This window comes from Bos taurus, chromosome 22 (assembly GCF_002263795.3).
Source record: "Bos taurus isolate L1 Dominette 01449 registration number 42190680 breed Hereford chromosome 22, ARS-UCD2.0, whole genome shotgun sequence".
In the NCBI taxonomy this organism is placed as follows: domain Eukaryota; kingdom Metazoa; phylum Chordata; class Mammalia; order Artiodactyla; family Bovidae; genus Bos; species Bos taurus.
In genome coordinates this window covers 50,539,294-50,553,815 of record NC_037349.1, presented here as the reverse complement: position 1 = coordinate 50,553,815, position 14,522 = coordinate 50,539,294, and the positions used below count along the sequence as shown (strand labels likewise).

At 62.1% G+C, this 14,522-nt stretch overlaps 1 protein-coding gene across 1 annotated transcript in view; it reads left to right on the top strand.

The window, feature by feature from the left end:
• The window catches only part of BSN (bassoon presynaptic cytomatrix protein), a 78,917-nt gene that overhangs the window by 51,095 nt on the left and 13,300 nt on the right, over positions 1-14,522 (top strand). The window contains exons 4-5 of the mRNA XM_024983183.2: positions 6,426-6,914; positions 7,357-13,986. Of these exons, the coding sequence (XP_024838951.2) occupies positions 6,426-6,914; positions 7,357-13,986 (7,119 nt within the window). The remainder of the gene's footprint in view (positions 1-6,425; positions 6,915-7,356; positions 13,987-14,522) is intronic.

The following is a 14,522-nucleotide window of genomic DNA, read 5'->3' as shown; positions in this document are numbered from 1 at the left end:
GTTGGGGCCCATCTCTCTGTAGTCCCTCTTCCACTGGAGGGCTCTGGCCCTGTGCAGAGTGGGGCGAAAGTGGGCAGGAGGCTTGGTATTCTCGTGAAGCTTGGAGCCCACCCTGGGAGGCTCCGAAGGTGCCCATGGAGCTACCCTGGCAGAGCAGGGTGAGCCTGGGCTGGGAGGCTGCTGTGGCTCCTCCCCTCACCCCACTCCGTCCCACCAGGTTCATCCATGCGAACTCCACTTTTGCTGCCTTGCACATAGCTGGGTATGTCCCCTTCCGAGAGTGCCCATGGGGTCTATGATTGGCTCATCTGGGCAGGTTGATGTGTCCCTAGCTGTGTCACATCAGGAGATGTCAAGCCCCCTTCTCCGGCACACAGCAGTTTCCTGAGTCTTGGGGCCCCTGGGCTGAGCCATGTGTAACTGATGGCGGGCAGAAGAGTGTGGTGCTATGACTGCCGGCCCAGAGACAACAGAGGAATGTGTGTGGTGGTGGAATGGGCTCTGTGGCACCTAGTTCTGACTTGTCTTGGGTCAGGCCTCCGTGGGAGCAGCTCGATAATGAGAATAACTTTGGCTGCGAGAGGCCATGTTTTCCAACATGCAGGGAGGGGTGGCTTGAGCAAAACAGATGACCTCTTCATGGATGCCTGTGTGGCCCTCCAGGCCCTCAGTGCCGCTGCCCCAAGCCCTAGGTCTGGTGGCTCACCGGAAGATGGCTGGCCTGGCGGCCCAGAGAGCTGAGGGGACACCAAGGAGCCACTGCAGAGCAGAGGCGCTCTGGTCAGAGCCAGGCACGCACACACTGCTGGGTGGGGGGACCTGAGCCAAGCCCCTCTGGCCCACTGTGCTGCCTAGCCCAGAGGACCTTGTCCCCAGGAGACCTCCTGGCCCACATTTCCTCATTAGGCAGGCTGTGCAGAGGGGAAGGCAGAACTGTCTCTGGCCAGGAGGATGAATGTTCCCGACAGTGCCTTTCAGTGGACTCCGGGCCGGGCCAGAGGAAGTGCTGATTCTGCCCAAACAGAAGAGTCTCAGTCACATGCTGACTCGGGGTGAGCGGTCTGGATTCTCAGCTCAGCCTCTCGTGAGAGGTTGGCTTGTCATCTTCCTGGACTCTGGAGCTTCTGCCCCTTGGCAGTCATGGCCTCTGCCCCCATCGTCCATGTCCCGCTGTCTCCACGTCCTGCCCCACTGCCTCCTCCTGGGCCAGGGCCACCCTTGCCTCCACAGGATCTGTGGGTTCCATGGGCTTGATGGCAAAGCTGCTGGGTGTCCTGGTCCTGTGCTCCTGACAGCAGTCCGGAGGTTGCCCAGCTTCTCTGACTCATTTCTCCTCAAGGCTCTGTTGCTTAAAGCTGCTATCCCCAGAGGGCCCGGGGCTGCTCCTGGGGAAGTGTGGATGGGCAGCCATCATGCCACTTCCCATGGTTCCTACCATTAGACCATGCCACCATTATCCATCAGAGGTGCCACCTGGCAATCTGGGACATCCTCAGCTCCCTGTCCCCCTGAACATCCTCCATGGCCCAAGCCTTGCGGCTCTGCCTTCTCACTGTCTAGACTCTGGCCTCATCTCTCCATCCCAGTAGCCACGGCCTTACTCCAAGCCTTTGTCCTCTCTCCCTGCAGACAATGATCAGAGTTTTCTCACGGCTCTGCCTCTTTGGGTCTTGCGAGGGGCTGATGGGAAGGGACTGGTGCTTGGTGTGTCCCCCTCCCCCGCCTTTCCCACCAGCACTGTTGCCTGTCCTCAGTGGGCCATCTTTGGTGTTGTCTCAGCGAATGGCCGCTTGGCTCTTGGAGCAGTTTTGTGTTTCCCTGTGTATTCTTGGTAAGAGGCTCTTGGTTTCTCAGCAGGTGGCCCAGACACATCCCTCCGTGGGAGGGAAGTGGCAGGAGAAGGTAGGGAAGAGAGCCTTCTCCAGGACCAAGGGTTAGGTCTGCCTTGGCAGTCTCTCCCCATCAAGCTGCCTCTATGCTCAACGTGGAACAGAGGGAGCCATGTCAGCATGCATGCTGGGTACCTGGCGGGGACGGACCAGCTCCCTCCAGGCCTCTTAGACCTGCTGTGGTTCCAGCCACCTGTCTGGGCTGCCAGGGTGGGGACCATCCCCAACATCTCTGAGCCGTAAAAACCTTTCCACCTTCTTTCTCCAGAGGGAGTCCAGAGCACACAATGGAGGTGGCATTGAAAAGCTAGATCTCTTTTCCCTTTGAAATTTCCTCCAAAAAATTAACCATAGTGCTACTTAGTGAGTCATTTCATAATTAAGAGTTGTTGATTCCAAATTTTTTTTACCTATTTATCTTTTTGAAGGATAATAGTACCCTCTGGCTTAATTTTTAATTGGCTTTCGGTTCAAAATAGGGTTTGTGAAGAAATTAGTGCAATCGGAATAGTTACAGTAATGCCGCCAGCTTCTTATTTTATTATAATTGCTGAAGTAGCAGCCATGGCCTTGAGAAGTCAGACCTTCCCGTGGCAGAGGGCCTGGCGCCTGTTATGTGGAAGGGGCTGGGGGAGGGGCTACCTCTGCTCTACACCTGCCTCAGTCTGCCTCTGGGAATAGATCTCAGGGAGCCTCATTTCCTCCACGCGGAATGGGAGCCATAGCGTTCTCTCTTAGGTTTCTGTGAGAACCAGTGAAATGCCATGCCTCAGACCCTTGTGCGAAGCGAGGTCCAGCACACAGGCAGCCCTTCAGCCAGGAGGTCGGAACCAGAGTGTCCGAAAAGGAAGTCTCTGCAGGGACAAGAAAGTCCCTACCAGCCCCGACTGCCTGGGTGTGAATTGAGCCTGTGGCCAGTGCAAGCCCCTTGTTTCATCAGGTTTGGCCCCAGGGAACGAACACATTTGTTGTTGCAGCGTGAGTAGAGGGCAACCCAACTGTGAAGGCACACCTTGGGGCTCTCAGCAAGGATTCCTCTTATTGGAGGCAGAGGCCACAGTCAGGAGAGGAGCAGCAGCCCAGTAATGGCCATGCCTGTGGTCCAGTGTGCCACTCTTGGGCTTTTATTTTTTTAACCTCTGGGCATCCTTGTCTCAGGAGTTCTCATTGGCTGTCCCGGGTCTTGCAGTAGGACTGGGGATACGTTGGGCTAGGCAGCCAGCCCAGTGTCACTGTAACCAGGTGGACACACCTCAGCCAGCAATACCTGCAGAGAGACTGTGTTCAGCAGGGTCATTCAGGCACAGTGTGGGGAGGAGGCGCGCTGGGCTCTCTCGGCCCACGAGGCACAGCAGCTAGTGATTCTGGAAGGTAGGAGGTCTCACATGCCTGCCGGGGGTTCCCTACCAACTCGCTGACAACTCAACGTCCCCTGCCTCGCCCTGAACCCACCTAGCTCCATCCGAAGGGTAGCGCGTGAGATGGTGATTGCCCTTAGGGGCTGCTGCCTTCCTGCCCCCGGAAAGGCACTGGACAGAGGGAGGCAAAGCTGACATGGTCATCAGAGCCTCCCATTGTCTATCCCCAGGTCCCAGATCATCCCCAGCCCACTGGCCAAAGGGGGTAGGAAAAGAGCAAGCAAGCAGCTCCTCAAAGCTGGGGCTGGGTGACGGAGAGTATGACAGAAAACACGCAAGTGAATGAGTGAATGAGGGGTAGACACTAAATGGGGAGAGGGAATGAATGAACAGGGAATGAAGGGGTGGTGGTGGAGTAGGGGCAAGTGAGGGCCAGAGATGCGAGCAGCACAAACAGAGGATTCAGGGCTGCAGTTCCAGCTTCTTCCCACCCCCAGGCACGGCCTGCCTCCCATCCCAGCCTCATCCTCCAGAAGACTTGGGCCTTGGCCAGGTCTCCCTCTGGCTCCCCTTCTAATGGTCCCAATGCCCTATACCCTTCTCCCCCCACCCCCAAGGGGCTCGGGAAGGGCCTCCAGCTACCAGGTCAGGTGTTTATTTTTAGCTCTTCCCTCACATGCCTCTGCCTCCCCCACCTCCCTCCCCCGCTGCCTGCTATAGCAGAGCCAGGAGCAAGAGGGCCAACTGGGGCACCCCTTCTGCAGCCTGGCTGCCTCTGTGAGGAGTAAGTGTGGGAAGGAACAAGGCCCCAGGGAGCCTGTGACCACAGTCGACAACACTGCTGAGGGCTGGGCCTCTGGGCTCGGGTAAGCAGGCCGCTGCAGGGGCTGTTCTGAGCTCTAGGCATGAAGTCTGTCGCCTCCATTCTGGCCACCCTTCCAAGGTGTCCTTGCTTCATTTGGACTGTTTCTTCTGGGGCTGGGTCTGCCAGCCAGAGGTGGAGGTCAGAGGTTTGCCAGATTACCAAGGTGAGCAAGGCAGATGACCAAGCTTCAAGAGGCCTAACCTGGATGGCCATCTACATGGGGCCAAGGGAGAACCAGGGCAGTGTTACCTTGGGCCAGCCCCCCTATCCAGGCCCAGATCCTCACCCCGTGATGCTGATCGTGGGGCAAGGGAAGGGACTGTTTGCTCATTTCTAGAACTTTCTCTGGGCCTATGCTGACACCCCTCTCAATCTTTTTGCCACCTCACAGCTATCTCCAACATGGAGGGATTCCCACTGTGACCCAAGGTGATGCTGGCCCAGCCCACCCAGCAGTTTCCCTAGGCACCAAGTGAGCCCATGGCCCAGCCAGGGGCAGCACCCATGACCTTGTAGGAGTTTGTACAGGGGACACACAGAGCATCAGATAAGGTCCCAGGGAGTCAGCAGTGGTGCTGGAACCAGGCCCTGCAAGGAGCAGGGTGAGGACATGTGGGACCTCTGAAGGGTTCCCCTCCATAGCAGAGCCCCTCTGCTCAGGACCTGGGTGTGGAATTCAGCCTCCAGGAGCTCCAGTCTCAGGGAAGCAGTCTCAAGGCCCGAATCCCAAGCCTGTGGAGCAGACCTATCCCTCAGTCAACACCCAGGCCCTGCCACCAGCCTGGCCTGGCCTTCCGCCCGGGGCCCAGGGCAGAACCATTGATACAGCACCCACTATGGTGGCCTGCAGGTGCCAGGCCAAGAGCAGACATCTTGGAGGTACCATACTTCCAGGGTTCTGTTGGGTGGACTCAGGGATGTCGTGGGCCCAGGGGTGGTATGTGAGCTAAGAGTGCTAAGGATTCTGGTCCTCTGGGCTGGTAAGGGCTGAGGGTGCTCTCTGGCCCTGTCCCTGGCTCTCTGACCTTGTGGTTCCATGTCCTTTGGTTCCCCTGACTCCCCATCCTGATGGTCAGGCTGCTGGCAGGATCCCAAGAGTCTGGGCACCCTCATGTGTAAGAGCAGGACAGTAGGGGTGCCAAGGCTCTGCACCCCTGGGGCGAGAATAGGCACTGGGGTGCCTGTTACTCTCATTCCCCGCCCAAGTCCCGCCAGGGAGGAGCTCTGACTCTGGAGGAGGCCCTTGGAAGACATCCCCTGCCCGCCGCTGAGCTGCTACAGAAATCACCTGCTCAGAGGTGCTCAGACCCTTCCCTGTACAGACAGTGGCACCTGGGGGGGGGGGTTCGACTTGGTTGCTGGGGTTCTGGAAACTTCACCATTGATGTCCATGTCATACTTGGAACAACCCCTTTGGGCTCTGGCTTCCAAGAAGACTGTGTACCAGCCCATGTGTCCGTCTTAGTTATGGCTGTGTCTCCAGCCCCCAGCACTGAGACTGACACAAAGAGAGTAGTCTTGAAAGTGAGGGGCTGATGGTGGAGGAGGATCCCAGCCTGGTTCTGGAGGGAGCAGGGCCCCTGGCCTCAGAGCCAGCACACAGTCCCCATCAGAACAGCCCAGAGCCTGGGGAGCAGGAGGAGGCTTTTGCATGGGGGTCTTTGCTGGTCTAAGACAAGGTGAGTTGGGTTGGAAGGTGTGAGCAAAGGGGACTGCTCGGCCCCACCCCCAACCACCAAGCAGGACTTCCCCTAGACCGCCTCCCCTGGCCCTGCAAGCCGGTCTCCTCCCAGCACAGTACTTACTTGAGAATGGAGAAGGATGGTGCCTGAGGCCTGAGAATTAGGAGGCTGGGGAGGGGCAGTGCATCTGGGAGGTGCTCTCAGCCTGATGCCCTTCCTGAAAGGGTGTGCTCACCTGGGGGACTCTGCTCCACTCCCAGGGGTGTTCACAACCTGGGGGGGGTCCCCAGCCCCCCTCTTCCCTAGACCATGTGCTGCTTTTGTAGCCTCCTCTCTCATACAGGTCCTCCTTTTCAGCCTAGTAAAAAGCTCCCTGTGGGGTAAGGAAGGGATCCTTCCTTGGGGTTTGTCTTTTTAATGCTGTACACGAGCATCTAAAGGCTGGGGCCCTCTGTCATTTGGGACCAACAGACCCATCAGTCTTTTGCTCCTCATCAGTCCTTTTGCCTGTAGTGTCATGCTTTGGGAGTCTTTCTCCTCATGTTTATAGAAATAGTCACGGAAGTCATCTTTAAGTACTTCAGTGTCTTCGTGATTTTCATCAAAACCCTCCTCTCTCGTTTCCTTACAGAAAACTGAGTGGCTCTGTCTGAACTGCCAAACTAAGCGGCTTCTCGAGGGCAGCCTGGGAGAGCCGACGCCCCTGCCGCTGCCCAGCTCACAGCAGCCCCCTGCGGGGGCCCCTCACCGTACAGCTGGAACAGCCCCTCCAAAGCAGAAAGGGCCACAGGGGCTGGGCCAGCCATCAGGCCCCCCACCTGCCAAGGCCACCCCCCTGCCCACCAAGGCCAGTCCCCTGCCCACTAAGGCCAGTCCCCTGCCCACCAAGGCCAGTCCCCAGGCCAAGCCCTCTAGGGCTTCTGAACCCAGCAGAACCCCGAGCAGTGCCCAGGAAAAGAAGATAGGAGTCCCAGCTAAAGCCGAGCCTGTGCCGAAGCCCCCTCCAGAGACCACCCTGCCCCCTGGGACTCCTAAGGCAAAAGCTGGGGTGCGGAGGACCGAACCCACCACCCCCATCACCAAGGCTGTTCCAGAAGCCCCCAAGGGTGGGGAGACAGAGGTCAGTCATCATTCCCAGGGGTCCTGGCTTTCAGGCAGGGGAGTGTGGAGAAGGGTTTAGCTCCCTGCGGGACTGGGATATAGACCTGGGACGGCCCTTTGGGCCAGAGAGGACAGCAGGGCCACCTTGCTGAGGCATGGTGGGCCTGGAGCCTGTGGGTTCTAGGCTGATCCTGTGTTTGATGCCTTTTTAGATGCTTTGTTGCATCTTTGCTACCATTAGATCTAGTAACACTTCTCTTTGAGAACCTAGGGATGCTTGTGGTTTGACATGGAACCTGTGAGTTATGCAAGCCCAGAGCAATGGAGTGGGTGGTGGGCCCTGATTCCCCCAGGAGTGGAGGCACCCCCTCCCTAGGGCTCCGGGGGTTGACAGAGAGGCTGGGGCTCCCCCAGGAGCCGTCTGCCATTGGCAGTCAGCATCTACTTCTTGCCCGCTGTAGGAGCCTGGGGGCAAGCCTTACTCTCAGGACCTGTCTCGGAGCCCACAGAGCCTCAGCGACACAGGCTATTCCTCTGACGGCATCTCCAGCTCGCAGAGCGAGATCACCGGTATTGTGCGGCAGGAGGTGGAGCAGCTGGACAGCGCCGGGGTGACGGGGCCCCGCCCACCCAGCCCCTCGGAGCTCCACAAGGTGGGGAGTAGCATGCGGCCTTCGCTGGAGGCCCAGGGCCCGGCGCCCAGTGTCGAGCGGAGCAGGCCACCGAGCGGCAGTGCCGAGGAGCAGAAGCGGCGGCCCCACTCTTTGTCCATCATGCCCGAGGCCTTCAACTCCGATGAGGAGCTGGAGGAGATCCTGGAGGAGGAAGAAGACTCCACAGAGTGGGGGCGCCGGGGGGAGCAGCAGGATGCAGCAGAGTCCTCCGACGACTTCGGGAGCCAGCTGAGGCACGACTACGTGGAGGACAGCAGTGAAGGTGGCCTGTCCCCCCTCCCGCCCCAGCCCCCGGCCCGGGCGGCAGACCTGACCGACGAGGAGTTCATGCGGCGGCAGATCCTGGAGATGAGCGCGGAGGAAGACAACCTGGAGGAGGACGAGGCCGCCCCCGCCAAACACGCCTCCCAGAAGGGTGGCCCCCGGCCCCGGCCCGAGCCCAGCCAAGAGCCGGGAGCACTGCCCAAGAGGCGCCTGCCCCACAACGCCACCACGGGCTACGAGGAACTGCTGTCCGAGGGAGGCCCTGCAGAGGACGTAGACGGCACTGCTGGGGCCCTGCAGGGTGGGCTCCGCCGCTTCAAGACCATCGAGCTCAATAGCACGGGCAGCTACGGCCATGAGCTGGACATGGGCCCAGGCCCCGACCCCAGCCTGGACCGGGAGCCAGAGTTGGAGATGGAGAGCCTGACAGGCTCGCCCGAGGACCGCTCCCGTGGGGAGCACTCATCCACGCTGCCAGCCTCCACGCCCAGCTACACGTCGGGCACCTCGCCCACTTCCCTGTCCTCGCTGGAGGAGGACAGCGACAGCAGCCCCAGCCGCCGGCAGCGGCTGGAGGAAGCCAAGCAGCAGCGCAAGGCCCGGCACCGCTCGCATGGGCCCCTGCTGCCCACCATCGAGGACTCCTCGGAGGAGGAGGAGCTGCGGGAGGAGGAGGAGCTGCTGCGGGAGCAGGAGAAGATGCGGGAGGTGGAGCAGCAGCGCATCCGCAGCACGGCCCGCAAGACCCGGCGGGACAAGGAGGAGCTGCGGGCCCAGCGGAGGCGTGAGCGCTCCAAGACCCCGCCCAGCAACCTGTCGCCCATCGAGGACGCCTCGCCCACAGAGGAGCTGAGGCAGGCGGCCGAGATGGAGGAGCTCCATCGCTCCTCCTGTTCCGAGTACTCGCCCTCACCTTCCCTGGACTCGGAGGCTGAGGCCCCGGAGGGGGGCCCCGGCCGGCTCTACAAGTCGGGCAGCGAGTACAACCTGCCCACCTTCATGTCCCTCTACTCTCCAACCGAGACCCCCTCGGGCAGCGCCACAACCCCCAGCTCCGGCCGGCCCCTCAAGAGCGCTGAGGAGGCCTATGAGGAGATGATGCGGAAGGCCGAGCTGCTTCAGCGGCAACAGGGCCAGGCGGCAGTGGGCCGCGGGCCCCACAGTGGTCCCTCTCAGCCCGTAGCTCCCCGGGCTCAGGGTTCCTTTGAATACCAGGACAGCCCAGACCGCGACTACAGCGGGGTTGCTCAGCCGGCCGCGGAGGGCACGCCAGCCGGCTTGGGAGCAGCCGTGTACCAGGAGATCCTCCAGACGTCCCAGAGCATCGCCCGAATGCACCAGGCCTCCTCGCGGGACCTGGCCTTTGCTGAGGACAAGAAGAAGGAGAAGCAGTTTCTGAACGCCGAGAGCGCGTACATGGACCCGATGAAACAGAATGGCGGCCCACTCACCCCTGGTACCAGTCCCACCCAGCTCGCTGCCCCTGTGTCTTTCGCCACCTCCACCACCTCAGACAGCAGCGGGGGCCGAGTTATCCCTGATGTCCGTGTGACTCAGCATTTTGCAAAAGAGCCTCAGGACCCCGTCAAGCTGCACAGCACTCCTGCCTCCCCCAGCTCCACCTCCAAGGAAGTAGGCATAGGCTTTGCCCAGGGCCTCGGAGCCTCGGCCTCCATGGCTGTGACCCCTAGTCCGGCTGGCCTGCCACGAGGGTACATGGCTCCGACTTCCCCAGCAGCCTCGGAGCGTAGCCTTTCACCCTCTTTCGCTGGCCATGGCTATGGACAGAGCCCGGCCACTGCAAACTATGGGTCTCAAACTGAGGAGCTACCCCAAGCCCCCCGTGGCCCAGCTGTCAGTGGGCGGGCTACCAGAGAGAAGCCCCTGGGCATGAGTGAGGGTGAGAGTGGCCCCCCACAGACCTCCGGGGGATATCCCTACTTTGCGGGCTCCAGCCCCCCTCTTTCTCCATCTTCTCCCTCAGAGAGTCCCACATTCTCCCCTGGCAAGCTGGGCCCAAGGGCCACCGCAGAGTTCTCTACACAGACGCCAAGCCTGACCCCTGCCTCGGACACACCACGGAGCCCTGGTGCCCCTGCACCGACACCCACGGTGGCTCAGGGCACACAAACGCCACATCGACCCAGCACGCCTCACCTGGTATGGCAGCAGTCCTCTCAGGATGCCCCGTTCATGGTTATCACCCTGGCATCAGATGCCTCCAGCCAGACCAAGATGGTCCATGCCAGTGCCTCCACTTCCCCAGTGTGCTCACCTGTTGACACCCAGCCCATCACCCACAGCTACAGCCAGACAACACCTCCAAGTGAGTCTCAGCCCCCTGAGCCACCTGGGCCCCCTGGCTTCCCGAGGGCACCCAGCGCTGGTGCAGATGGGCCCCTGGCAGTGTATGGCTGGGGCGCCCTGCCTGCTGAGAACATCTCCTTGTGCCGGATCTCCTCCGTCCCTGGAACGTCTAGGGTTGAGCCTGGCCCCAGAGCCCCGGGCAGTGCCGTGGTAGACCTTCGCACTGCCGTCAAGCCCACGCCCATCATCCTCACCGACCAGGGCATGGACCTGACCTCTCTGGCCGTGGAAGCGAGGAAGTACGGCCTGGCTCTGGATCCAGTCCCAGGACGCCAGTCAACTGCTGTGCAGCCTCTGGTGATCAACCTCAATGCCCAGGAGCAGACACATGCCTTCCTCAGCACCGCCACCACCGTGAGCATCACCATGGCCTCCTCTGTGCTCATGGCTCAGCAGAAGCAGCCTGTGGTCTATGGAGACCCCTTCCAGAGCCGGCTTGACTTTGGCCAGGGTGCAGGGAGCCCAGTGTGCCTGGCCCAGGTCAAGCAGGTAGAGCAGGCCGTCCAGACCGCGCCGTATCGTGGTGGGCCTCGGGGAAGACCCCGGGAGACTAAGTTTGCCAGGTATAACCTGTCCAACCAGGTAGCACCTCTGGCCAGAAGGGACGTTTTGATTACTCAGGTGGGCCCGGCCCAAAGTGTTGGCCTCAAGTCGGGCCCAGTGCCAGAGCCCGGTACTGAACCCCATCGGGCCGCCCCTACAGAGCTGCGGTCGCACGCCCTGCCAGGCGCCAGGAAGCCGCACACAGTGGTAGTGCAGGTGGGCGAAGGTGCAGCAGGCACGGTGAGCACACTGCTCCCAGAGGAGCCGGCAGGGGCCCTAGACCTCACGGGGATGAGGCCAGAGAGCCAGCTGGCATGCTGCGACATGGTCTACAAGTTCCCGTTTGGCAGCAGCTGCACGGGCAGCTTCCGCGCCACCCCAAGTGCACCTGAGAGGAGTGTGGCAGAAGTTGCCCCACCTGGCCAAAGCAGCGGCCCCTTCTACAGTCCCCGGGACCCAGAACCTCCCGAGCCCCCCACCTACCGGGCGCAGGTGATCGGGGCACCCGGCCCCCATGACGAGCAGAGGCCCTACCCACAGGGCCTCCCTGGCAGGCTGTACTCCTCTATGTCTGACACTAATCTGGCTGAGGCCGGCCTAAACTATCATGCCCACAGGTTTGGGCAGCTCTTCCAGGGCCCAGGGCGAGACTCAGCCATGGACCTCAGCTCCTTGAAGCACTCCTACAGCCTGGGCTTTGCAGATGGCCGCTACCTTGGGCAGGGCTTGCAGTACGGTTCATTCACTGACCTGCGTCACCCCACAGACCTTTTGACTCACCCGCTTCCCATGCGGCGCTACAGCTCAGTGTCAAACATCTACTCGGACCACAGGTATGGCCCACGGGGAGATGCAGCTGGCTTCCAGGAGGCCAGCCTGGCCCAGTACAGCGCCACCACAGCGCGTGAGATAAGTCGTATGTGTGCGGCCCTCAACTCCATGGACCAGTATGGAGGGAGGCACGGCAGCGGTGTTGGGGGCCCCGACCTCATGCAGTATCAGCCCCAGCCCGGGCTCAGTGCCCCACAGGGCCTGGCTCCCCTGAGACCTGGCCTCCTTGGGAACCCCACCTTCCCAGAGGGCCAGGGTAGTCCTGGAAGCCTGGCCCAGTACCGGCCTACAGCTGGCCAGGCCGCATCAGTCAGACAGCTGCTGCCATCCACAGCCACCGTGCGGGCGGCCGATGGCATGATCTACTCAACCATCAATACTCCAATTGCTGCAACACTGCCCATCACCACGCAGCCTGCCTCAGTCCTGCGACCCATGGTGCGTGGCGGCATGTACAGGCCTTACCCACCCGGTGGAGTCGCAGCCGTGCCACTTGCCAGCCTGACGCGCATGCCTGTGATTGCCCCGCGCGTACCTCTCGGGCCCACGGGGCTGTACCGATACCCTGTACCAAGTAGATTCCCCACCCCTGCCAGTGTTCCACCCACTGAGGGTCCTGTCTACCTGGGGAAGCCGGCTGCTGCCAAGGGCCCAGGGACTGGGGGGCCCCCCAGGCCAGAGCTGCCTGCCGGGGCTGCTCGGGAAGAACCCCTTTCCACAGCACCCCCTGCTGCTGCCAAGGAGACGGGAGCAGCCCCAGCCCTGGGGGCGGGCCAGAAGCCGCTGGGAGAGGCCACTCCCGGCGGTGGCGGCGGGGCCCTGGGCCGGCCGGGGCTCGAGAAGGAGGATGCCTTGCCGGAGGAGAGGCAGCGTAAGCAGCAGGAGCAGCTGCTGCAGCTGGAGCGAGAGAGGGTGGAGCTGGAAAAGCTGCGGCAGCTGCGGCTGCAGGAGGAGCTAGAGCGGGAGCGCGTGGAGTTGCAGCGGCACCGTGAGGAGGAGCAGCTGCTGGTGCAGCGGGAGCTGCAGGAGCTGCAGACCCTCAAGCATCACGTGCTGCAGCAGCAGCAGGAGGAGCGGCAGGCACAGTTCGCCCTGCAGCGGGAGCAGCTGGCCCAACAGCGCCTGCAGCTGGAGCAGATCCAGCAGCTGCAGCAGCAGCTGCAGCAGCAGCTGGAGGAACAGAAGCAGCGGCAGAAGCCACCCTTCCCCATGGCCTGTGAGGCACCTGGCAGAGGGCCACCCCCGGCTGCCCCAGAGATGGCCCAGAATGGCCAATACTGGCCACCCCTGACCCATGCAGCCTTCATCGCCGTGCCCGAGGGGTCCGGGCAGCCGCGTGAGCCCATGCCGCACCGTGGTCTCCCCAGCTCTGCCTCGGACATGTCGCTGCAGACAGAGGAGCCGTGGGAGGTGGGCCGCAGTGGTGGCCTCAAGAAGCGGCACTCCATGCCACGCCTGCGGGATGCGTGCGAGCCGGAGTCGGGGCCTGAGCCCTGCGGGGTCAGGAGGATCGCGGACAGCAGCGTGCAGACGGACGAGGAGGATGGAGAGGGCCGCTACCTTCTGACCCGACGGCGCCGGGCGCGGCGGAGCACCGACTGCAGCGTGCAGACCGACGATGAGGACAGCGCCGAGTGGGAGCAGCCCGTGCGCCGCCGTCGGTCCCGTCTCTCCCGCCACTCAGACTCTGGCTCTGACAGCAAGCACGATGCCACGGCCTCCTCCTCTGCTGCTGCCCCCACCACGAGGGCCACGAGCAGCGTGGGCATCCAGACCATCAGTGACTGCTCTGTGCAGACAGAGCCTGACCAGCTACCCCGAGTCTCTCCAGCCATTCACATCACAGCCGTCACTGACCCCAAGGTGGAGATCGTCAGGTACATATCGGCGCCTGAGAAGACTGGGCGCGGTGAGAGCCTGGCCTGCCAGACGGAGCCAGAGGGGCAAGCCCAGGGCGTGGCCGGGCCGCAGCTCATGGGGCCGACCGCCATCAGTCCCTACCTGCCTGGCATCCAGATCGTCACCCCAGGGCCCCTGGGCAGATTTGAAAAAAAGAAGCCGGATCCCCTGGAGATCGGATACCAGGCCCACCTGCCCCCGGAGTCCCTCTCTCAGCTCGTGAGCCGCCAGCCTCCCAAGTCCCCCCAGGTCCTCTACTCACCAGTCTCCCCTCTGTCCCCACACCGGCTCCTGGACACCTCCTTTGCTTCCAGTGAGAGGCTGAACAAGGCTCACGTGAGTCCCCAGAAGCACTTCACAGCTGACAGCGCTTTCCGCCAGCAGACGCTGCCGCGCCCCATGAAGACCCTGCAGCGCTCCCTGTCCGACCCTAAGCCCCTCAGCCCCACCGCCGAGGAGTCTGCCAAAGAGAGGTTCCCCCTCTACCAGCACCAGGGGGGACTGGGTAGCCAGGTATGGGCACCGGGGCTGGGCCAGGGTGGGACAGGGGTCTCGGCCTAGCCTGGGGGGCCCCACAGGGAGGGGCATCTCCTGGGGTGGGGGTGGAGTCACCTCCAGCTCCAGAGGCCCAGAGCTAGAAGTCGAGAGTCGGAGGCACATTGGGTCCATATCTGGTGGAGCCCATAGCCCAGCAAGGTGATCCTGGGCAAGACAAACTCACACTTGGGCCCCCGCGGCCATCCAGACCCTGCTGGAAACTTCAGCTCCTCCCTAGAGCTGCCTCTTCACGGCCCACAGCTGGCCTAGGCTCTGCCGCTTCCTCCTTGTGGCCTCCTCAGCTCTCCCATCTGGCCTGTGCCCCTCCTAGTGCAAACCTCTTCTCTGGATTTTTCCTGGGAAAATGAGTAACATGGACCTGGCTGGGCTGCTTCCCAGTCCCCAGCTCCAGCCTGGCTCCCCTTGCCCCACACTAAGCCCCAGCCCCCTGAACTACCCTTCAGGGCCCATCCCCGTAGGTTGCAGTGTGCACTCCACCTCATCTTGTCCCG